This window comes from Aquarana catesbeiana, linkage group LG13 (assembly GCF_042186555.1).
Source record: "Aquarana catesbeiana isolate 2022-GZ linkage group LG13, ASM4218655v1, whole genome shotgun sequence".
Taxonomy (NCBI): Eukaryota; Metazoa; Chordata; class Amphibia; order Anura; family Ranidae; genus Aquarana; species Aquarana catesbeiana.
The window spans coordinates 187,545,945-187,572,120 of NC_133336.1; the positions used below are offsets into that span (position 1 = coordinate 187,545,945).

General features: G+C 43.6%; 1 protein-coding gene and 1 long non-coding RNA gene across 3 annotated transcripts in view; one reads left to right on the plus strand and one right to left on the minus strand.

Annotated features, from left to right (window-relative positions):
* Nucleotides 1–26,176, plus strand: part of MTMR11 (myotubularin related protein 11) — a 102,817-nt gene that overhangs the window by 24,591 nt on the left and 52,050 nt on the right. Inside the window, exons 2-3 of one of the 2 annotated variants that reach the window (XM_073609822.1) lie at nucleotides 3,517–3,586; nucleotides 13,659–13,795. In XM_073609822.1, the coding sequence (XP_073465923.1) occupies nucleotides 3,517–3,586; nucleotides 13,659–13,795 (207 nt within the window). The remainder of the gene's footprint in view (nucleotides 1–3,516; nucleotides 3,587–13,658; nucleotides 13,796–26,176) is intronic. The other variant, XM_073609823.1, reaches the window with a different exon arrangement.
* Nucleotides 9,766–20,276, minus strand: LOC141117158 (uncharacterized). Its single transcript, XR_012237111.1, has 3 exons — nucleotides 20,210–20,276; nucleotides 14,376–14,557; nucleotides 9,766–11,255 (listed from the first exon to the last, which is right to left on the minus strand). It is a non-coding gene; the product is annotated as an uncharacterized lncRNA (long non-coding RNA).

Consider the following 26,176-nt stretch of genomic DNA (forward strand, 5'->3'; position numbering starts at 1 on the left):
AATAGAAATGGGAACTAAATTGTGTTGATTGCGGCTGCTGCCAGAGGGTGCAGGGTGATGGTGCATGGGGTACAGTTAAATGATGGAGGCCCAGGGTTTGGGGATATATCTCCAGAGGTTAGGAGAAGCAAGAGGGTGAGGGAGGTAATATGGGAGTGGGATTTATATGAAGGGACATGCCCCAGGGTCTTAGAGATTTTTAGTGTATGTGGATTTAGAATTAGCAGGAGTTGGTGGATGCAGTAATAAGGACAGGAGTGAGGGTGATATATATATGCTGTGTGGGGGAGAAGAGGGGTGAAGGAGAGATAGTTTTAGGATGGAGGACAGAGTTGTCAAAAGCAGTGGTAGAGAAAGCATGTTACAAGGAAAAAGAGCTAAAGGAGTAAACAAGTTCACCTGATGTCTGTGTGCTGTTTTTCAAAGTGTTTATCTTGTGCCCTTTCGCTTTGTGCATTCGCTGAAGTGCAGAGTCAGAAGTGCATTTCATTTATAGAAATCGCCACTTTGAGAAAGAGCCAAGTTGCAAATGTGTACCCCCTGTAAATGCTTCCCCCAAGAGAAGCTTATATATATACTGATAGGGGTAGGGTGTGGGTGGATTTCAATTAGCAATCAAGAGGTTATAAAGCTTGGCTTGGCTGGTCATCAAAGACATCAAACAAACAACATGATGTCATTGATGACGCCCTGGAGGAGGGGCGAAACGCGTTGATGCAATATCCGGCTGACGTTCCAACTAGTGATGCTGTTTCCTGTTCTCTGTGAAACGCACGCTATCGCAGCGGCGATCACATAAACATTCTGAATGCCTGTTTGCAGCCTTCATTCTGTGAGTAGCGCTACCATGCGCACTTGATCTATTTCCCTACGGTATTTCACCATGTCTTTTCCCTTCTAATTTTTGGGTGGAATTTGATGTCCGCTATTTCCAAGCTTTTGTTCCATTGGCAACGGTCCAAGTCCCATCATATCTTCTTGTAACTACTGGAGCATTTCAGGTGACTGTATGTATTCTTTTTAGGCTGTTGAGCCGAAAGTCTGCTATCACTGACCAGTGGGACTTACCTTAGGGAACGTGCACATCCATCCTAAACCTTATCACATTATGTGTGTCTGGTTTTATATATTTATCACTTATTACCAAATGTCAATTTTCAATTGTTAGTGGTATTTTATGCAATATGTAAATTTTTATTTTATGCCACTTGTTTTACCCAGCACCCAGTGCATTTTTGATCACATCCAGATTATTGTAGTGATATCTGCACAATTTTCTTCACAGATTTATTTTATTTTATGGTGTCCTAGTTGCTAGCGCTGTATTCTTTTGTATTAACAAGGAAAACAACGCTCCATAGACTGATAAGTATGTTTTTTTTTTTTTTTTTTTTTTTATATAGGAATAATTATTAGGGATTTGGATTTCAGCGAGGTCGGGTGAAGTTCCTCTTTAAAAAAAAATAGCAAATTTTGCTTATGCAGCTGAGTGAGCAAAACCAGAGTTTCCGGATTCCCTCCACTGATCCCCATTCCCCAGATCCTCCATGTGCATTTATTTGTCTCTATGTCTGCTTTATAGAAGAAGCTCAGCAATAAATATACAGGACGGGATAATAGGAAGTTTATTTACACTGTGCTGACATTTTAATGAGTACAACTGTTTAGACTGATAGATGTGTGGAGGTCTGGCCAATGTCTGGGCCTGAGAGGAGTCATGTGACTTGTCATATGGAGGAGTAAAGCTGGGAGATTTTTTTTATCAGTTATGCCTGGTACACACGATGAGATTATCGGACGAATGATCATACGTTTTTCTTTTTTGCATGCTAATCTCAGATCGAACCTGTAGAGTTTACTAAAGTCACGAAAATTCTCGTACGACGTAATTAAAAAATTTGTAAGTGATGACATATGTTGTAGTGTATTTGTATTGCATTTTCGAATGACAACTGTACTGATTAACTGCTTGCCGCCCGCCCACCGTCAAATAACGGCGGGGCGGTGCAGCTCTTGTTCTGGGACGTCGTCATAAGACGGCGTCCCAGAATGGGCGCGCAGCGCGGCAATCGCGGCCGCATCGTGTTGCTAGGACACAGCGAGACCACGATCTCTGTAAAGAGCCATGTCTGCGACTCTTTAACCATGTGATCGGCTGTGTCCAATCACAGCCGGTCACATATAAACAGGGAAGTTCCAGCAATCGGTGCTCCTTGCCTCACACGGACAGTGTGAGGAGGGGAGAGCCAATCAGCAGAATCTCCTCACAGGGGACAGCTAGGGAAGTAATTAGGGCACTGAATACAATAGTGCAATATAGTGTCACAAATCAGTGCCCACCATTGCCAGCTATCAGTGCCCACCAGTGGCAGCAATCAGTGCCCACCACTGCCCATTAGAGATGTCAGTGCTGGCAATCAGTGCCTCCTATCAGTGCTGCCCATCACTGCTGTCAATCAATGCCCATCAGTGTAGCCCATCAGTGCCACCCATCAATGCCCATCAGTGCCCACCAGTGTCGCCTATCAGTGCCCACCAGTGCCACCTATTAGTGCCCATCAGTGCCACCTAACAGTGCTGCCTAACAGTGCCCATCAGTGCCCATAAGTGTGGCATATTAGTGCCTCCTCATCAGTGCCACCTAATCAGTGCCCATAAGTGCCACCTCATCAATGCCCACTGGTTCAGCCTATCAGTGCCGCCTTATCAGAGCACCTCAGTGAAGGCGAAAAATTACTTAGTTACAAAATTTACTGACAGAAAAAAAAAGTAAAAAACATTTAATTTTTCAAAATTTTTGGTCCATTTTTTTGTAAAAAATAAAAACCCAGCAATGATTAATTACCACCAAAAGAAAACTCTATTTGTGTGAATAAAATGATAATTAATTTGTTTGGGTACAGTGTGGCACGACAGCGCAATTGTCATTCAAAGTACGACAGCGCTGAAAGCTGAAAAATGGCCTGGGCAGGAAGGGAATGCAAGTGCCCTGTAAGCAAGTGGTTAAACGAAAATCGAATGATCTGGCATCGTACGAAAAAAAAAAAAAAAATTGTGCATGTCCGATTGAATAATAGCGGATGAAATGTCCTGATCGGCTCTCGAAAGCTCTGTACCAACCATCAGATTAATGTACGATCGCTCCCAAACCGGTATTGTTCGTGCGATTTTCCGATCGTGTGCACAGGGCTTAAGCCTGCAGGGCTGAACAAAAGAAATCTACCAGATTTCTCCATTCACACAATGCACATCAACGTGTGTCTAGGCGCTTTTGAGCACTTTTAATGCTTCTCTCCTGAGTGCACAGGCGATGGGGTTTTTTTTTTGCCTCCAAATTTAAATTTAATATTATAAATTTAATATGTGTTTGCCTATGTCTCGGTTAGGAAGATTTCCCCTCATTTCCTGGCCTAGCGTTCACAACGCCTAGAAGCACCGCTCTGTAGAACATCTGGAGCCGGTACTATTTATATCCATTATCAGTGATTGGTAACCCGTGCTGTGTTTATCTTGCAGGTCAGAAGCTCAAAGTCTCCAAAAATAAGTGACCGCACAGCGCAGAGCGTCACCCTCAACTGCCTGCCGGGTGAGTACAGACAGGAAGCCCTGCAGTAAACGTTCAGATCATTTATCGGGTTTATAGTAACCCCCCCCGACTCAACCTCCGCATTCTGCAGAAATATCAACTTCCTGCTGCAATCCAAATCTTCTCTTAAATATCTGAACTGAGTTTTTCTATATTTGGGGGTCATCCAAAAAAAAAAATAAAAAATCGCAGAGCTTCTGACAATGTACGGCCAAGGGTACTGATGCAGTGTGCGCTCATACGTGATGTGAGCAAGCCCTTAAAGTGGTTGTAAACCCTTTCCATGTACCCAGTGAAGTGTCTGGCCTCGGGTGATACACAGAGCTTAAACAAATCCTCCTACATAAGTTGTACCTGTTTATCTGCGACCGTCTTTCCCCTACATTCATTCAAAGTGCAGAATGTACACAGGATCTCTCAGCCCTGAAAAGCAGAAGGGGGGGGGGGAGAGCTGAAGTTACATCAGTGAGGGGAGCTCTGAGAGCTGATTGGAGGCAGCGTTAATTTCGTCGACTAAAATATTTTAGTCGACTCAATGAATACTATTGACTAAAATACGACTAAAACAACTGAGATGATTAAAATACGACTAAAACTAAAATGGCATTTTAGTCAAAAGACTTATGCCCTGTACACACGGTCGCGGATTTTCCCGACGGAAAAAGTGCGATCGGATTGTGTTGTCTGAAACCCCGATCGTGTGTGGGCTCCATCTGACTTTTTCCGTCGAAATTTCCGAATGAACTCAAGTTTGAGAGCAGGATATAAAATTTTCCGACAACAAAATCCGATCGTTTAAATTCCGATCGTGTGTACACAAATCCGACGCATGCTCAGAATAAATTAAGAGATGAAAGCTATTGGCTACTGCCCTGTTTATAGTCCCGACGTACGTGTTTTAAGTCACCGCGTTCAGAACGATCGGATTTTCCGACAACTTTGTGCGACCGTGTGTATGCAAGACAAGTTTGAGCCAACATCCGTCGGAAAAAAAATTGATGAATTTTGTTGTCGGAATGTCCGATCGTGTGTACAGGACATAAGACTAAAACTAAATTGAAATTTGACTTCAAGATGAACACTGGTCTGTAGTGCACGTTCATACCTCAATACATTAAATAATAACATATGAGATTTTTCACTCCAGCCTTATATAATGAGGTTGGAAATCGTAGAGAAATGTTAACTAATGCATTACAATTTAATTACACCCAATAGATTTTAGTCGACTAAAATGTACTGGAGATTTAGTCGACTACATACGACTAAAACTAAAAACAATTGGAGAAGACTAAAATGGGACTAAAAATGAAATGCCATTTTAGTCCTAAGACTAAACCCTCGTACACACGATCGGATTTTCCATCGGTAATTGTGTGATGAGAGGCTGTTGGCGGAAAATCCGACCGTTTGTACGCTCCATCAGACAATTGTTGTTGGATTTTCCGCGGAGAAATGTTGGACGGCAGGCTTTAAAATTTTCCGCAGACAATTGTGTGTTGTTGGATTTTTCGAGCGTGTGTACACAAGTCCGTCTGACAAAAGTCCAAAGTACAAACACGCATGCTCGGAAGCAAGGACGAGCCGGAAGCGGTCGGTCTTGTAAACTAGCGTTTGTAATGGAGAATTAACATTCGTGACGCGGCAAATTATGAAATCTCGAAATGCAGCGCACAATTCTCTTCTTCTTTAATGGGATAATAATGAAGCTGCTTTGCTGGTGATACTGATGGAGTTATTGCAAATGAATTTTTTCAAAGGCTTTTTTTTTTCTAGTGATATCAAGAATAATATTATTATGCTTTATTTTGGTGCAAGTTACCACAACACCATTACCCCGTAGTTTTTTTATATCAAAAATACAACTATGTTGGTGTCCCTTGTTAATTTTACATTGTATTTTTTTTTAAATGTAACTGCCGACTCCCAAACTGTCATTTGAAGTAAAACACATAGCCAAGTATTATTCTACTTAATTCTTTTATTGTGCATTAAAAAAAGAAAACAAAATAAAATTAGACATGCTATCTGTCAATAGAACTTAACCAAAAAGTGCATTCTATGCATCCAAAAATATAGAAAATATACCAAATCAAATCATTATTCAACCAAAAAATAAAATAAAAGCCTCATGTATGTGTCCTGCTTCTTAATATAGGGGGTCAACAATGCCAAGAGTAGGTGAAAGCAGGGGCCCGTCATCCGGAGATAATTCCGAAAATCATCTGGATTATTCTCCTGGAGCTCCCGCAGCAAAGGCATATGACATAATTGGTCACCATTAATAAAGCAACCAATTTTTAGTCCAAGAAATCCTCCTCCTCCATTTGTTCCTGGACTGGACTTGGGTCAAAGCAATAACTCCAAGGCCAATAATAAATAACACGTTATCTCCTCCGATTCCGCAACATGTCTGGTTGACGAACTGCTGTTCAGAAACGAACTGAAAAGCACGAAATGAAAAGTGCGAATCAACACTCACCAAACTTCTACTAACACGAAATTAGCAGAAGGAGCACAAAGGGTAGCGCTAAAGAGCTGAAAAAACACGTAGTACTTCACTACGTTCGTGTTTGTTGGTCGACAATTCCTTGCCGTTTGTATGCAAGACAAAATCCAGGCACACGCCTTCAGACAAAAGTCTGAGGTTTTGTCTATGGAAAATCCGATCGTGTGTACGAGGCTTAAGACTAAAACTGAATTGAAATTTGCTGCCAAATTTAACACTGATTGGAGGGAAGGGACACACCCCTCTTCACACAGCACACAGGAACAGAGCTTAGGCAGTCAATTAGTTGGAGGTCCCTCCCCTGACTCCTTTTTTCTCTTGGTGTCAGGAAAACTTGGCAGAAGTGATTCATGGTGATAGCAGAGGAATGAAGAAACAAATGAACGTCGCCCACGGGACTTTAAATGAGGTGTAAATGGTGATCAAAGGGTAAACAGGTATAAAAGTACAAGTATTTTATTGAAAACAACAGCATAATCCATAGTAGGACATGAGCATGGGTGAACAGGTTCATAAAACAGCAACATTGCATAGTAGTCCTAAAACATAGCCATAATATAATAGTAATACATATAATACAGGTATGCATGGTACATCTCTAACCCGACGCGTTTCGCGAGCTTTCCTCGCTTCATCAGGGGCTGATGTGCATAACTGCTGTCTGTAAATACAGATTAAAGTAATTAGAGTATAGGTTATGATTGGGTAAAAGCAATAAGCCAGAACCGGTCATCCCATACTTACTTGTAAGACCAAAGCTACAGACACATAACCCAGGTACGGGTCGGCGGAGGGCATCTCCCCCGGGAGCTGAAGGGGCCGAGGACCCAGCCAGAGGACCGAGGCCAGGCGTGGGGGGCAGCATGGCAAAATGAGAGAGAGAAAAGAGAGCGTGAACCCAAATTGTTCCCAAATGCACTGCAGGGCAACTCGCTGTAAGGGAATATAAATATAAGGTAGTATAGGATTAAGAAGTTTGGAAGTATGAGATGTATATCGTGGCATCAAATGCAAGGTATGTTAATGAGCAAGGTCTAAAATAATAACATTGGTATTGTCATGGAAATATAAAATGTATGCTACTTGCATGGTATGCATAAGGTGTCCCGCAGAGCAGAGAGAAAAAGAAGGGTACAAGGTGAAGGAGTGAATGAGAAGGAGAGGAAAGGGAAGGGGAGGAGGGGAAAGCAAAGGGAGGTGAAGTGAATAGTGACAGAAAAAAGACAAAGAAGGAGAAGAAAAAAAAAAAAATGAAAAGAAAGGGGAACAGGACCAGGGGGAAAAAACAGAAAAAGTGAAAGAAGTGAAGGGAAATGAGACACGGTGAAAGAGAGGACAGATTGATTAATAATGTGATAAACTAAAAAAGTACTTCCGTGTGAAAAGAGAAAGTGTAATTAGAGGAGTGAGTCAGAAACAGCAAGAGAGGATCAATCTGTCCTCTCTTTCACCGTGTCTCATTTCCCTTCACTTCTTTCACTTTTTCTGTTTTTTCCCCCTGGTCCTGTTCCCCTTTCTTTTCATTTTTTTTTTTTTTCTTCTCCTTCTTTGTCTTTTTTCTGTCACTATTCACTTCACCTCCCTTTGCTTTCCCCTCCTCCCCTTCCCTTTCCTCTCCTTCTCATTCACTCCTTCACCTTGTACCCTTCTTTTTCTCTCTGCTCTGCAGGACACCTTATGCATACCATGCAAGTAGCATACATTTTATATTTCCATGACAATACCAATGTTATTATTTTAGACCTTGCTCATTAACATACCTTGCATTTGATGCCACGATATACATCTCATACTTCCAAACTTCTTAATCCTATACTACCTTATATTTATATTCCCTTACAGCGAGTTGCCCTGCAGTGCATTTGGGAACAATTTGGGTTCACGCTCTCTTTTCTCTCTCTCATTTTGCCATGCTGCCCCCCACGCCTGGCCTCGGTCCTCTGGCTGGGTCCTCGGCCCCTTCAGCTCCCGGGGGAGATGCCCTCCGCCGACCCGTACCTGGGTTATGTGTCTGTAGCTTTGGTCTTACAAGTAAGTATGGGATGACCGGTTCTGGCTTATTGCTTTTACCCAATCATAACCTATACTCTAATTACTTTAATCTGTATTTACAGACAGCAGTTATGCACATCAGCCCCTGATGAAGCGAGGAAAGCTCGCGAAACGCGTCGGGTTAGAGATGTACCATGCATACCTGTATTATATGTATTACTATTATATTATGGCTATGTTTTAGGACTACTATGCAATGTTGCTGTTTTATGAACCTGTTCACCCATGCTCATGTCCTACTATGGATTATGCCATTGTTTTCAATAAAATACTTGTACTTTTATACCTGTTTACCCTTTGATCACCATTTACACCTCATTTAAAGTCCCGTGGGCGACGTTCATTTGTTTCTTTTTCTGATATTAGGGATGGAGGTGTTTTATGTTAGGGGTCAGTTCTCAGACTTTCTTTATAAATAGCAGAGGAATGAGGGAGTGGACAGAAATGATACTTAGTGCTCTGGAGTGCTCTGCAAGTATGCACTATAGAGGGATATGCTTTGCTCATATTTCATGTCTGTGGTTTACAACCGCCTTTTGACAAAACTGCTGGGTGTGCAGCATATAGCAGCATTACAAGTCTCACTCATTCACACAGACATGGCAAAAACTAAAGAATCACCCAACATTTTGGGATCACCTGTTAAGCTTGACTGATTCCTCTGCAGTTTCGGGTGCCGAGTGCTGGAACATTTTTTGCACTCCATACCCCAGTACTGCAACTCTGCCGGAGTGATCTCTTCCCCGACAGTCACAGCAAGTTTACACACCTGAGAGGCAGCAATGCAGGAATGGGTGGTCAGGGAAGCGAACCACTGAACACCGATGTTGGCTTCATTTTACTTCCACTGACACCAAGGACTGGCACTCATTTTATCCGACTGACATTGAGACTCAATGATTGGGGCTTATTTATTTTTTGTTTTACCACCAACACATACGACAAGGCTTGTTTTATTCCTCTGACACCAACGCTGGGGCTAATATTATCCCAATGACACCAATGATGGGGCTCAAACTATCCCCATGACACCAAAAATAGGGCTTATATTATTCCTCTGTCACCAATGCTGGGGATTATATTATCCCAGTGACACCAATGATGGGGCTTACTTTATCCCACTGACACAGTGATCGGGGTTGTTTTATCCCACTGACACCACTAAGAAAAATGATATGGCACCAATGATGGGGCTTATTACTGTATCTCGCTGTCACCTACAATGGGGCTTATAGTATTCCAATTACACCAATGATGGCACTTACTTTATCCCACTGATTCCAATAATTGGCACCTATTTTATTATTATTATTTTATCCCACCGACACGATGAGTTGTTTTATCCCACTGACACCAATAATGAAGCTTATATGACACCAATGGCACCAATAATGGGGCTTAGATGGTCTCTCTGTCACCAACAAGAGGACTTATATTATTCCAATGACACCAAGGATGGGGCCTACTTTATCCCACCGATTCCAATAATTCGCACCTATTTTATCCCACTGGTGCAATGATGGGGCTGCTTTTATTCCACTGACACCAATAATGAAGCTTATATGACCCCAATGACACCAATGATGGGGCTTATTACTGTCTCTCCCTGTCACCAACAATGGGGCTTATATTATTCCAATGACACCAATGATGGGGCTTATATTATTCCAATGACACCAAACAACGGGGCTTATATTATTCCAATGACACCAATAATGAAGCTTATATGACACCAATGGCACCAATGATGGGGCTTAATCCTGTATCTCGCTATCACCTACAATGGGGTTTCTATTATTCCAATGACACCAATGATGGGGCTTATATTATACCAATGATGGCACTTACTTTATCCCACCGATTCCAATAATTGCCGCCTATTTTATCCCACTTGTGCAATGATGGGGCTTGTTTTTTCCACTGACACCAGTGGCAAATATTATATTATCCCAATGGGGCTTATATTATTCCTCTGTCAAAAACAATGAGGCTTATATTATGCCAATGACACCTACAATGGGGCTTATGTTATCCCCATGACACCAACGATGGGGTTTATTTTACCCTACTGTCACCAATGATGAGATTTTTTTTTTTTTAACCTGCACTAACATCACTAATGGGGCTTTGTTTTTTCCCCGTTGATACTAAGAATGGGACTTATTCTTCTTCAACTGACATCAATGATGGGGCTTATTTTTTCCCCAGTGACACCAATAAGGGGTTTATTTTATCCCACTGATACCAATGATGGGGCTTTTTTTATGATATATCTTCACTTGACACTAACTCATCTCCACTCCAGCAATGCGTCGGCTGCGAGCTTACCTCGCCATCACTGACATCCCCCCCCCGCTTCTTGTGGTTGGGGAGGAAGTCTTCAGAAATCCTCCATAAATGTTCAAGGGAGTTCATTCATCCCGGCACCTGGCAGATGCTGGAATTACACACCGAGCTGCGCATGCGCAGTTTATTTTACAGTCTGAAGACAATTGTGAGGAGGAAGATAAGAAGCCTTTTATTTTTGCAGATATAGCATGTAAGAAAAAAAACCTTCCTGCTCGCAATTTTCTGTTTTAAGGCCACAGATCCACCTGCAGAGGGTAATACAGAAGCTCTTTGAATGCACACTGAATATTGAAGATAAAGATGGTTTAGTGTTGAGTCATGAAAATGCTGCCGACTACCACAACAGGAAACTGAGCAAAGGCGTCATTTATGACTCTTAGAGGCCGCTATCTGATCGCATTTTAAGAAATGAAAAGTTGATGCGGTTTGAACTTTGTAGCGAAAGGTTTCCATAAAACGGGTCAGTTATTGTGTGTATGTATGTCAGTAAAGAGCATTGTAAGAAAGTGGGTGAGGTGCCCATAGCAGCCAATCAGAATTAATGCCGCAATCTGAATAATTGCTTAAAGAGACCCTGTCAGGTCTTTAAAGGTTAAAATCTCTTAATTCCCCGCAATAGAAGACATTTTATACTCTCCTCTCCCCCAGCACGTTTCTTTACCTCCCCCCCTTCCAGCTCTGCGACCTCCATGAGACTCTTCAGCTCTGGTGGTGTCCCCGACTGTGTGTTGGTTCCTTTCTCTTTCCCTGGTGTCACTGCTAGAAACAAAATAAATGAAGCGCTTTACAGCAACGCATGTTAAAATGGTTGTGAAACTCAGACATGAAATATGAACAAAGCATATCCCTCTATAGCTTGTACTTGTCTCAATCCAGAGCACTAAGTGTCATTTCTGTCTGCTGCTTCATTCCTCTACTATCAGAATGAGTCACTTCTGACAAGTTTTCCTGACACCAAGAGAAAAAAGGTGACAGGGGAGGGACCTCTAGCACCCAGTCTGTGATTGACAGCCTCAGCTCTGTTCCTGCTGCTGTGCTGTGTAGAGGAGGGGTTGTGTCTCTTTCCTCCCATCAGCTCTCAGGGCTCTCCTCATTGAGCTCTGCCGAATGTAACTTCAGCTCTTCGCCCCGTTTTCTGACCGCTCAGACAAGCTTTCCAAATTCTGGAATTTGAATGACTTTAGAGAAGAGAAGACTGCAGAGGCCTAGTTGAGATCTGTGCACTGCAATAACGCATGTGCATTGCCCTTTGCCAGCTTAACAACTTTAAGGAACTGCCTAATATACCAGATCAAACACGAAAAAAAAAAAATAATGTACTATTTTTTGTAATGCAGCACCACAACGCATGGTACTGTGTGTGCAAGACCCCCTCAAACTGGGGCGGTGCAGGCGTTAGCGGTAAAGTGCCGCTAGTTTTAGCGGCACTTTACTGCTGTTATAGCGACTCTTTTCGGCCGCTAGCGGGACGCTTTTAACCCCCGCTAGCGGCCGAAGAAGGGGTTAATAGCGCCCGTGTTGCGGCGCTGCCGAAGCGCTTTGCAGGCTCTTCAGCAGCGCTGCCCATTCATTTCAGTGGGCAGGGGCGGTGGAGGAGCAGTGTATACACCGCTACTGCACCACCCCAAAGATGCTGCTTGCAGGACTTTTTTCCCCGTCCTGCAAGTGCATCGCCCTAGTGTGAAAGCACTCGGGCTTCCACACTGGGGTAGCTTGGGAGGCACTTTTCAGGTGCTATTGTTAGCGCTAAAACACCTGAAAAGCGCTCCAGTGTGAAAGGGGTCTTACTGTGCCTCGTGGTGCACCGCAGCACATGTTCATTAGCAAAGTGCATTGGGGTTACTATTGAGACTGAATGGCACTGCAACTCACAAATGCGCAAAACACTTTCTGTGGGTGCAGCCCATCTTTCTTAGTGCACACCAGAACGCAGCACGGGAAAGGCAAGTTCCCACGGCGTTTCCCACACTGCGTTCAAAACGCACTGTCTCTGCGACCTGCTGCGGGTGTCAACACATTGTTAACAGCACCCCATGCAATGTGTTTGCAGCATCAGATCATATTGGTATTGCAGTGCCATGCGATTTGGTGGAGCTTTATACCCAAAAAAGTGCATGCACTTTGTTTTATGCGTTCTGGTGCGACGATTTCCAGCCCATTCAAATGAATGGGATGCAAAAATCGCACTGCAGAGGAAAGCACAGGTATTGCACATGCAGACTGCATTCCTGTGCGAATAAGGCATTAACTGGCGCTTAAGACAAACAGTCTTGAGAAAGGTAGTTATGCTCTACCGAAAAACACTGACCATAATAAACCTTCCTCTTGCGGCAAGTCTCATAGAGCGCACCTGCTTTCTTATTGGAATTCTATATATCGTCTTTATGGATTGCACCTGGGAAAGCTCTCTCTATAAGCAAGTATCCTGGCTCACCTTTATAGTGTGTGGGACTATATATATAATTTTTTTTATAACTATTTACACACATACATATATTTTTTTTATTTACACACATGCACGCACACACATTTTATATATATATATATATATATATATATATATATATATATATATATATATATATATATATATATATATATATATATATATATATATGTGTGTGTGTGTAAATAAAAAAAAATATATGTATGTGTGTAAATAATTATAAAAAAAATATATATTATATATATATATATATATATATATATATATATATATATATATATATATATATATATATATATATATATACACACACATATACATATTTATTTTCATTTTGGATAGAGCATGGGAGAGTTATAACCCCTGTCAGATTTGTTTTTCTTTTCACCATCTGTGTCCCATTGCAAAGATTTCCCTTCACTTCCTGTCCCATAGCCAAACAGGAAGTGAGGAACTCCCCGCTCACCCCATTGGAAGATTTCCATTCTATTATTTTTCTGGGGACAACTCAAAATTTGGGATTTTCTGTTACTTTCACTTTCAATAATAATGGTAAACAGGAGAAATAGAGAGGGGGGAATCTCTTTAATGGGGGGAACAGACAACAATAAAAACTGACAGGGGTTCTAATACCTCTCCAAAATGGAAAAAAAGGTTTGCCTATAGTTATACTTTGAAACTAGGGTTATCTTATAAGAGGTCTTTCTTCCCCTCAGGAGAACATGTGCATGTAGAGTCGCTGAGAGTCAGAAAACGCATGTATTTTAAAGATGGCCACCGTGAAGTCTATGGCACCTTGTACTGCACCAGCTACAGGATTGCCTTCCGGCCAGACTGTATGCGCTCCCCCCAGGTAAGGATGGGTTTTTCTACTGGGTTAAAGAAGACTGCATACAAGCAAGTGCGACCATGAAGGATATTACTTGATGCCACAGTGTGGCAATTTGGACCAGCCTGGTTTAGTAGAGTGTCACTAAGCTCATGTATAGCTGAGATAGCCGATATTTAGAAGTAAAGGAAGAGGAGCGCCAGAAAAATATTTTTCGGTGCAGACAAAAAGTCTATGGAGATTGTGACGTCACCGCGCTGTCCAATCAGAGAACACCTTGTATTCATTGAAATCAATACTAGGGGGTTCTGTGAATGGAGGTTCTGCCAAGAAAAAGACCCCTTGTGGTCACTATGCAGAAGGGCAGCCGCATGGGACACGGAAGACTGCGGTGACAGCTACAGTGACCTTCCCAGGGGTGTATCATTCATGGGTGCAATGTGAGTACGGCACATGGGCCCCAAAGAGGGGGGGGGGGGGGACTGTGCTCCGACAGACACTGCACCCATGGATGAGACATCTTCTGTTTCCACAGGAATAGAATTTGTATACTTACATTGATATAAGCTGCACCAACATACCTTCTATGCAATAAGAACCATACCTGGAGTTCAGCTTTAACATCATAGGGCTTCCTATAGTGTTTTATCTGTTGGCTGCCCAGTGAATGGTAATTCATGGTAATCCGGGATAAGCAGTTCCTGAAGTTTTATGCAAATTGTGACCATGGCAAGCTGACGGATCACCACCAGACTGTAATTCAGTTCTTTATCTCGGTATCATGTTCTGTTGATATAAAACAAACAAAGTTGCTATGCAAGCAAATTTAATTCTAAAATTATCTTTTTTTGTTGTTGCTTAAAGCGGTATTAAATCCAAAACCATGTCACATATTGCAGCTTACCAATCATTCGATGTGGCGGCTGCATTCGTTTTCTTATTTTTTAGGCTCCCCCCCCCCTCTGTTTTCAGCTGGTGATCTGGCCAGTAACACACCTCCTGTATTAGAACGCCCCCCCCCCCACTCTGGATGAAGGAGCACAGGGGCCACCTTTGGACAGCAGCATTGTCAGTCTGGGGGGAAGGGAGTGTTAGATGTACTAGCAGATTTAGATATACTAACAAATTGAAGCCAAACTTCAGCTCACACTTTATAATCAGTTACACCAAACAGTTGTTTTTTTTTTTTCTTTCTTTTAACCAGTTGCAGTCTGCCGCACGCCGATATACGTCGGCACAATGGCAGCGGTAGGCAAATGGGCGTACCTGTACGTCCCCTTTAAGAGACGGGGATAGCAGGTGCGCGCACGCCTGCTGCGTACATCGTGACTGTGCCCGCGGGACCGGCGGACTCGATGTCCGCCGGTCTCCCAGCGATCGTGTCACGGAGCCTTGGAATGGGGAAGTGCCTATGTAACAAGTCATTTCCCCGTTGTGTCAAGACAGATCACTGCTCCCTGTCATCGGGAGCGGTGATCGCTGTCATGTGACTTGAAGCCCACCCCCCCCCACAGTTAGAATCACTCCCTAGGACACACTTAACCCCTTCATCGACTCCTAGTGGTTAACCCCTTCACTGCCAGTGTCATTTACACAGTAATCAGTGCATTTTTATAGCACTGATCACTGTCCCAAAATAGTGTCAAAAGTGATGTGTCCGCTATAATGTCGCAGTCCCGATAAAAATCGCAGATCACCACCAGTGCTAATAAAAAAAAAAAAATTAATAATAAAAATGCCAAAAATCTATCCCCTATTTTGTAGATGCTATAACTTTTGCGCAAACCAATCAATTAGGGCTGAAACAACTAATCGATTAATCGACAACTAATCGATTATGAAATTAATCGATTACTAGTTTCATAATCGATTAATCGGCCAGTAACATAATGGGATTAAAAATAATAAAATTACCTCTTTATAGTACAAAAAGAGCAAATAATCGCTACTGTAAATATTACTTTGACAGTTCTACAGTTAAAAAATGAACCCCTTACAGTAGCGATTATTTGCTTTTTTTGTACTATAAAGGGCTCATTTTAGTTTTTTTTTAACCCCCTTATGTTACTAAACGTCTTAGACCTGGTTCACATGTTTGTGTTTTTTGATGCTTTTTGCAGAAACACACTACAGTTCATTTAACATGGTTTTCTATGGGACACGTTCACATCTATGCTTTATTTCAGCCGCTGCGTATTTGGAAAGGGTCAAGGACTTTTTTTTTTTTTTTAACGCAAAACGGTGCTTTTTTGGTTCAATATACTTCAATGGAGAAGCTGCAGATAAGCATATAATGCATTTTTGCAGCAATTTGTATTTTTTAATCTGCCCAACAACAAATTGGCCAAAAAACTGTATTTCTCTTCTAATAGTGTATACAGTGTATCTCCTCTAATAGTATATACAGTATATCTCTTCTGTCTGTTATTCTCAGAGTGGATTCAATATTTTGCTCCCTAACCATATAGTTGGTTGTTTATATTTACCACTGCATAGAGATATTTAAGAATAAATTGCTTTTTTTTTAAACTTTACATATTACCTAAATTATACACCACACTTTTTTTTTAAGGTTATTAACCGATTAATCGATTAATCGAAACAATAATCGACCAACTAATCGATTATGAAAATAATCATTAGTTGCAGCCCTACAATCAATATACGCTTACTGCGATTTTTTTTTACCAAAAATATGTAGAAGAATACACATCGGCCTAAACTGAGGAAAAAAAATGTTTTTTTATATATTTTTGGGGGATATTTATTATAGCAAAAAGTAAAAAATAATGCGTTTTTTTCAAAACTGTCGCTCTTTTTTTGTTTATAGCGCAAAAAATAAAAACCGCAGAGGTGATCAAATACCACCAAAAGAAAGCTCTATTTGTGGGAAAAAAAGGATGTAAATTTTGTTTGGGTGTAACGTCGCACGACCGCGCAATTGTCAGTTAAAGCGACGCAGTGCCGCATCGCAAAAAGTGCTCTGGTCAGGAAGGGGCTAAATCAGGAGTCTCAAACTGGCGACCCTCCAGCTGTTGCGAAACTACAAGTCCCATCATGCCTCTGCCTGTGGGAGTCATGCTTGTAACTGTCAGCCTTGCAATGCCTCATGGGACTTGTAGTTTCGCAACAGCTGGAGGGCCGCCAGTTTGAGACCCCTGGGCTAAATCCTTCCGGGGCTGAAGTGGTTAAACAGATACTTGGATAAAGCAGCAAACACACAATTTGTGATACCAAATAAACAAACAAAATACAGAAATAGCGTGGCCTAAATCAAATTCAGAAAAATAATTATAAAATTAATTGAATAGCAACTCATCAATAACACGCGATAAAGAATATATATCAAAATATCCTCTAAAAAAATATAATATGTGACAATTCATAGAGTCCTTAATAAATATTATAAAGAAAGTCCCATTTCAATCAAAATCTATCCCCTATTTTGTAGATGCTATAACTTTTGCGCAAACCAATCAATATACGCTTACTGCAATTTTTTTTTACCAAAAATATGTAGAAGAATACACATCGGCCTAAACTGAGGAAAAAAAATGTTTTTTTATATATTTTTGGGGGATATTTATTATAGCAAAAAGTAAAAAATAATGCGTTTTTTTCAAAACCGTCGCTCTTTTTTTGTTTATAGCGCAAAAAATAAAAAACGCAGAGGTGATCAAATACCACCAAAAGAAAGCTCTATTTGTGGGAAAAAAAGGACATCAATTTTGTTTTGGTGTAACATCGCACAACCGCAAAATTGTCAGTTAAAGCGACGCAGTGCCGAATCGCAAAAAGTGCTCTGGTCGGGAAGGGGGTAAAATCTTCCGGGGCTGAAGCAGTTAATATAAAGGTTTTACATCAATAAATAAAAGCTGGTCACTGTAAGTACCCCTGTCAGTGTTAAATGTTTTGTCCCATCTCTGTAAAATGTAAACTGATACATTTTCCAGAGAGCGTGTTCTAGGCCTCTTTCACACCAGTGGATGGTCGGTCCGCCTGTCTGGTTTTCGGACCACCCTTTGTTCTCTATGGGGGCGCTGTCACTGACAGGCATCCAATCCGATCCCGTCTACTAAAAACCGGATTGGAAATTTAATTTCCATCTGACCGCCTCATAGAGAACAGTAGGCTGTGTCCGTGTCCGCTCTGTGTCCGTGTCCGCTCTGCATAGTGGGGAGGACACAGACCTGTCACCCACCTTCCCAGCAGAGATAAGCGGAGAGATCCCACGCTGAGCAGGCGGATCCGCTTGGATGGATTCTGCTCCGTATGAAAGGGGCCACACTGGTCAGATCACCAGATGCAAAAAACAAACAAAGCCTAAAAAACAGAAAACGAATGCAGCCACCACATCTAAGAATTGGTAAGCTGCAATATAATAAATGTTTACTTTTGGGTTTAATACCGCTTCAAATAGAGAAGCTGTGGATTGAGCTGTGTTTTCAGTGCTTCCTCAACCCCCCAATCATGCCCCCCCTGTCGCTTTCGCTGGGCGTAGGGCCCGCCAAGCGCAACCCATGCAAGAGAATGGGGCCGCTCTGCAATGCGCCCCGCAACCACGTTAGTGCGTGTCAAATGCTTTCTAAAGAGCGATCTGCGTTCGGCAAGTGTTACTGAAACCTTTAAAGTGAACTTTGCCCAACTTTAAACTTGGCAAAGTTGGAAAAAAAAAAGTCCCCTCTCTGATAAAGTTTCACTCTACTGGAGCCTGGTGAGTCACCAACTGCCATCATCCCCTTGTCCAATGATAATGCCTATACTGAACTCCAGCAGTGATCTTTATTGCATGGTTGCATTGGACCAGCTTGGCACAATGTAAGTATCCATATATCATACGTTGGGGGCACTGAGAGGAAGCAAAGTCACTGTCACCATTCTGATGCTAATAAACGATTGTGTTGTTATAATCAATATTGTGCTGTCAGCCCTCATTGTGTAATATATAGTCAGTATATGAGGACATAGGGGGCATTGTGACATCATACATAGCATTCACAGTGCTGGGACCTCATTTAAAATCCCACCAGGAGAGGGGGCCACCCCCTTCCCCACTCACACCAAAGCCCCCCCTATTCTTCAGATGCCCCCCCCACTTACTTCAGAGCCCCCCTCACTGTAGAGTAGCCCCCCCTCACTTCAGAACCCCCTCATTGCAGAGTACCCCCCCACACTTCAGAGCTCCCCTCGCTTTAAAGTAGCCCCCCCCACTTACTTCAGAGCCCCCCTCACTTCAGAACCCCCCTCATTGCAGAGTAGTCCCCCCACTTCAGAGTAGCCCCCCCCCCCACACTTTAGAGCCCCCTTCACTTTAGAGTTCCCCTCACTTCAGAACCCCCTCATTGCAGAGTAGTCCCCCCCCATTTCAGAGCCCCCCTCACTTCAGAGTAGTACCCGCCCCCACTTTAGAGCCCCCTCACTCCAGAGTTGTCCCCCCACTTCAGAGCCCCCCTTACTTCAGAGTAGTCCCCCACACTTCAGAGTTCCCCCCACTTACTTTGGAGCCCCCCCTCACTTCACAGTAGTCCCCGCCCCACTACAGAGCCCCACTCACTTCACAGTAGTCCCCGCCCCACTACAGAGCCCCACTCACTTCAGAGTAGTCCCCCCCCACTTTGGAGTCCCCCTCACCACAGAGTAGCCCCCCCCCCACTTCAGAGCCCCCCTAACTTCAGAGTAGCCCCCCTCAGTGTAGAGTAGTCCCCCCCTCACTTCAGAGTTCCCCCCACTTACTTTGGAGCCCCCACTCACTTCAGAGTAGTCCCCCCCACCTCAGAGTAGCCCCCACTTACTTCAGAGCCCCCCCTCACTTCAGAGTAGCCCCCCTCAATGGCAGAGTAGTCCCTCCACACTTCAGAAAAGCCCCCCTCGATGCAGAGTAGTCCCTCCACACTTTAGAAAAGCCCCCCTCGATGCAGAGTAGTCCCCCCCACACTTTAGAGCCCCCCCACACTTCACAGTAGTCCCCGCCCCACTACAGAGCCCCCCTCACTTCAGAGTAGTCCCCCCTCACCTCAGAGTAGCCCCCCCCACTTTGGAGCCCCCTCACCTCAGAGTAGCCCCCCCACTTACTTCAGAACCCCCCTCACTTCAGAGTAGTCCCCCCCACTACAGAGCCCCCCTCACTTACATCAGAGTAGCCCCCCCCCCACTTTGGAGCTCCCACTCACTTCAGTGCCCCCCTCACTTTAGAGTAGTCCCTCCCCACTTTAGAGCCCCCCTCACTTCAGAGTTGTCCCCCTCCACACTTCAGAGTTCCCCCTACTTACTTGAGATTTCCCCCTCACTCCAGAGCCCCCCTCACTTCAGTGCCCCTCCCCACTTCAGAGTAGTCCCCCCCCCCACTTTGGAGCCCCTTCCACTTCAGAGCTCCCCCCACATCAGACCCCTCTATACATCAGAGTCATATTCCACCATTCCTCCTCTCAGTTCTCTCACCTCACACTATTCTGTACAGCAGCAGGTCACATGGTACAGTGTCAGCCCCGCCCCGGTCACATGACTCTGTAGCTGTATTCCCCCTCTCAGGCCGTCCACTGTAATGCCTGTCCCTGTCCTGGACAGGATATAAATCACCACATTCGTTATGGGCAACTGCTGCTGACCCTACAGGTAGATTATAGAAGATGTACCCACAAATCTGGCGGGAATGGGCACATATTCCCTCACACACACCACAAGAGAAAGACTTCCCAGAGGAGGGCAGGATGTCATAGTAATAAATGCCCCAGAGGAGTGGAGGTTGTCATAGTAATAAATGCCCCAGAGGAGTGGAGGTTGTCATAGTAATAAATGCCCCAGAGGAGTGGAGGTTGTCATAGTAATAAATGCCCCAGAGGAGTGGAGGTTGTCATAGTAATAAATGCCCCAGAGGAGTGGAGGTTGTCATAGTAATAAATGCCCCAGAGGAGTGGAGGATGTCATAGTAATAAATGCCCCAGAGGAGGGCAGGTTGTCATAGTAATAAATGCCCCAGAGGTGTGGAGGTTGTCATAGTAATAAATGCCCCAGAGGAGGGCAGGTTGTCATAGTAATAAATGCCCCAGAGGTGTGGAGGTTGTCATAGTAATAAATGCCCCAGAGGAGGGCAGGTTGTCATAGTAATAAATGCCCCAGAGGTGGTGGAGGTTGTCATAGTAATAAATGCCCCAGAGGAGGGCAGGTTGTCATAGTAATAAATGCCCCAGAGGTGTGGAGGTTGTCATAGTAATAAATGCCCCAGAGGAGTGGAGGATGTCATAGCAACAAATGTCCCAGAGGGGTGAAGGTTGTCATAGTAATAAATGCCCCAGAGGAGTGGAGGTTGTCATAGTAATAAATGCCCCAGAGGTGGTGGAGGTTGTCATAGTAATAAATGCCCCAGAGGAGTGGAGGTTGTCATAGTAATAAATGCCCCAGAGGAGGGCAGGTTGTCATAGTAATAAATGCCCCAGAGGAGTGGAGGTTGTCATAGTAATAAATGCCCCAGAGGAGGGCAGGTTGTCATAGTAATAAATGCCCCAGAGGAGTGGAGGTTGTCATAGTAATAAATGCCCCAGAGGAGTGGAGGTTGTCATAGTAACAAATGCTCCAGAGGAGTGGAGGTTGTCATAGTAACAAATGCTCCAGAGGAGTGGAGGTTGTCATAGTAACAAATGCCCCAGAGGAGTGAAGGATGTCATAGTAATAAATGCCCCAGAGGAGTGGAGGTTGTCATAGTAGTAAATTCCCCAGAGGAGTGGAGGTTGTCATAGTAATAAATGCCCCAGAGGAGTGAAGGTTGTCATAGTAATAAATGCCCCAGAGGAGTGGAGGTTGTCATAGTAATAAATGCCCCAGAGGAGTGGAGGTTGTCATAGTAATAAATGCCCCAGAGGAGTGGAGGTTGTCATAGTAATAAATGCCCCAGAGGTGGTGGAGGTTGTCATAGTAATAAATGCCCCAGAGGTGGTGGAGGTTGTCATAGTAATAAATGCCCCAGAGGTGGTGGAGGTTGTCATAGTAATAAATGCCCCAGAGGAGTGAAGGTTGTCATAGTAATAAATGCCCCAGAGGAGTGGAGGTTGTCATAGTAATAAATGCCCCAGAGGAGTGGAGGTTGTCATAGTAATAAATGCCCCAGAGGAGTGGAGGTTGTCATAGTAATAAATGCCCCAGAGGTGGTGGAGGTTGTCATAGTAATAAATGCCCCAGAGGTGGTGGAGGTTGTCATAGTAATAAATGCCCCAGAGGTGGTGGAGGTTGTCATAGTAATAAATGCCCCAGAGGAGTGGAGGTTGTCATAGTAATAAATGCCCCAGAGGAGTGGAGGTTGTCATAGTAGTAAATTCCCCAGAGGTGGTGGAGGTTGTCATAGTAATAAATGCCCCAGAGGAGTGAAGGTTGTCATAGTAATAAATGCCCCAGAGGAGTGGAGGTTGTCATAGTAATAAATGCCCCAGAGGAGTGGAGGTTGTCATAGTAATAAATGCCCCAGAGGAGTGGAGGTTGTCATAGTAATAAATGCCCCAGAGGAGTGGAGGTTGTCATAGTAATAAATGCCCCAGAGGTGGTGGAGGTTGTCATAGTAATAAATGCCCCAGAGGTGGTGGAGGTTGTCATAGTAATAAATGCCCCAGAGGTGGTGGAGGTTGTCATAGTAATAAATGCCCCAGAGGTGGTGAAGGTTGTCATAGTAATAAATGCCCCAGAGGTGGTGGAGGTTGTCATAGTAATAAATGCCCCAGAGGAGTGGAGGTTGTCATAGTAATAAATGCCCCAGAGGAGTGGAGGTTGTCATAGTAATAAATGCCCCAGAGGTGGTGGAGGTTGTCATAGTAATAAATGCCCCAGAGGAGTGGAGGTTGTCATAGTAATAAATGCCCCAGAGGAGTGGAGGTTGTCATAGTAATAAATGCCCCAGAGGTGGTGGAGGTTGTCATAGTAATAAATGCCCCAGAGGTGGTGAAGGTTGTCATAGTAATAAATGCCCCAGAGGTGGTGGAGGTTGTCATAGTAATAAATGCCCCAGAGGTGGTGAAGGTTGTCATAGTAATAAATGCCCCAGAGGAGTGGAGGTTGTCATAGTAATAAATGCCCCAGAGGAGTGGAGGTTGTCATAGTAATAAATGCCCCAGAGGAGTGGAGGTTGTCATAGTAATAAATGCCCCAGAGGTGGTGGAGGTTGTCATAGTAACAAATGCCCCAGAGGTGGTGAAGGTTGTCATAGTAATAAATGCCCCAGAGGAGTGAAGGTTGTCATAGTAATAAATGCCCCAGAGGAGTGGAGGTTGTCATAGTAATAAATGCCCCAGAGGAGTGGAGGTTGTCATAGTAACAAAGGCCCCAGAGGTGGTGGAGGTTGTCATAGTAATAAATGCCCCAGAGGTGGTGGAGGTTGTCATAGTAACAAATGCTCCAGAGGAGTGGAGGTTGTCATAGTAATAAATGCCCCAGAGGTGGTGGAGGTTGTCATAGTAACAAATGCTCCAGAGGAGTGGAGGTTGTCATAGTAATAAATGCCCCAGAGGTGGTGGAGGTTGTCATAGTAACAAATGCTCCAGAGGAGTGGAGGTTGTCATAGTAACAAATGCCCCAGAGGTGGTGGAGGTTGTCATAGTAATAAATGCCCCAGAGGTGGTGGAGGTTGTCATAGTAACAAATGCTCCAGAGGAGTGGAGGTTGTCATAGTAATAAATGCCCCAGAGGTGGTGGAGGTTGTCATAGTAACAAATGCTCCAGAGGAGTGGAGGTTGTCATAGTAACAAATGCCCCAGAGGTGGTGGAGGTTGTCATAGCAACAAAAGACGGGGGGGGGGGGGGGTGATTCCATATTATTGACTATGTGGCTATGGTATTGTAATGGGATATCCAATAGACCTATATTGTCCGTATTGGCGGGGTCCTGTCCTGTGATATCTGGATTACATTGGGCCTCATATATACAGACAGTTTGAGGCGGAGACATGGCAGGCGGCGCACACAGCGGCCATAGAAGTAAATGGCTGTACACTTTACTACTTTCATGTATCACAATTCATTCACACCTGAGCGTTTTGTGAACGCACACAAAAATTGAAACGCATGAAGAACGTGCGTTGCGGAGCCATTCCTTGTTAATAGCACCTGAAACACAGTAATCGGACACGTTTACAAAAAAAGTGCAGAGCTCAAAGCTCTAAAAAGCTACGTGAGATACTTTGGTGCGTTTTTTGTGCATATGTCAGACCATTGAAATCAGTGGGCTGTCCTATGTGCGGTGGTGAAAAATGTATACACAAACACAGCGTGATTTTGCCTTAAAAGTATTCACACCCCTTGAAATTTTATTGGGATTTTATGTAATAGAAGAACACAAAGTGGCACATAATTGTGAAGTGGAAGGAAAATGATAAATAGTTTTCACATTTTTTCACAAATAAATATGTGAAAAGTGTGGTGTGCATTTGTATTCAGCCCCCTTTACTCTGATACCCCTAACTAAAATCTAGTGGAACCAATTGCCTTCAGAAGTCACCTAATTAGTAAATAGAGTCCACCTGTGTGTAATTTAATCTCAGTATAAATACAGCTGTTCTGTGAAGCCCTCAGAGGTTTGTTAGAGAACCTTAGTGAACAAACAGCATCATGAAGGCCAAGGAACACACCAGACAGGTCGGGGATAAAGTTGTGGAGAAGTTTAAAGCAGGGTTAGGTTATAAAAACATATCCCAAGCTTTGATCATCTCACAGAGCACTGTTCAATCCATCATCCGAAAATGGAAAGAGTATGGCACAACTACAAACCTACCAAGACATGGCTGTCCACCTAAACTGACAGGCCGGGCAAGGAGAGCATTAATCAGAGAAGCAGCCAAGAGGCCCATGGTAACTCTGGAGGAGCTGCAGAGATCCACAGCTCAGGTGGGAGAATCTGTCCACAGGACAACTATTAGTTGTGCTCTCCACAAATCTGACCTTTATGGAAGAGTGGCAAGAAGAAAGACATTGTAGAAAGAAATACATAAGAAGTCCCATTTGCAGTTTGCGAGAAGCCATGTGGGGGACACAGCAAACATGTGGAAGAAGGTGTTCTGGTCAGATGAGACCAAAATTAAACTATTTGGCCCAAAAACAAAACCCTATCTATGTGTGGAGGAAAACTAACACTGCACATCACCCTGAACACACCATCCCCACTGTGAAACATGATGGTGGCAGCATCATGTTGTGGCGATGCTTTTCTTCAGCAGGGACAGGGAAGCTGGTCAGAGTTGATGGGAAGATGGATGGAGCCAAATACAGGGCAATGTTAGAAGACAACCTGTTATGCCGCGTACACACGGTCGGACTTTTCGTCTACAAAAGTCCGACAGCCTGTCCGACATACTTCCGACGTACCTTCGGCGGACTTGCGGCAGACTTTCTTACGAACGGACTTGCCTACACACGACCACACAAAAGTCCGACGGATTCGTACGTGATGACGTACACCGGACTAAAATAAGGAAGTTCATAGCCAGTAGCCAATAGCTGCCCTAGCATGGGTTTTTGTCCGTCGGACTAGCACACAGACGAGCGGATTTCGGGGTCCGTCGTACTTACGACGTAAAGATTTGAAGCATGTTTCAAATCTAAAGTCCGTCGGATTTGAGGCTAAAAAAGTCAGTTGAAAGTCCGGAGAAGCCCACACACGATCGGATTACCAGCCAGCTTTAGTCCGTCAGCGTCCGTTGGACTTTTGTAGACGAAAAGTCCGACCGTGTGTACGCGGCATTAGAGTCTGCAAAAGACTTGAGACTGGGGGGAGGTTCATCTTCCAGCAGGACAACAACCTTAAACATACAGCCAGAGCTACAATGGAATGGTTTAGATCAAAGCATATTCATGTATTAGAATGGCCCAGTCAAAGTCCAGACCTAAATCCAATTGAGAATCTGTGGCAAGACTTTTGTTGTTCACAGACGCTCTCCATCCAATCTGACAGAGCTTGAGATATTTTGCAAAGAAGAATGGGCAAAAATGTCCCTCTGTAGATGTGAAAAGCTGGTAGAGACATCCCCAAAAAGACTTGTAGCTGTAATTGCAGAGAAAGGGGGTTCTACAAAGTATTGAGTCAGGGGGGCTGAATACAAATGCCCCCCACACTTTTCACATATTTATTTGTAAAAAAATGTTGAAAACCATTTATCATTTTCCTTCCACTTCACAATTATGTGTCACTTTGTGTTGGTCTATCACATAAAATCCCAATAAAATCCATTTAAGGTTTTGGTTGTGACATAACAAAATGTGGAAAATTTCAAGGGGTATGAATACTTTTTCAAGGCACTGTATATGACCTAGGTGTGAATGCAGCCTTAGTGTAAACGTGCATGTATGACGTATTCCTAAAAGGGCGGGTGTTTGCGCTGATGTGCAAAAGCATTGATCTATGTCCAAGTACAAGTGCATACAGCTCTTCACTTC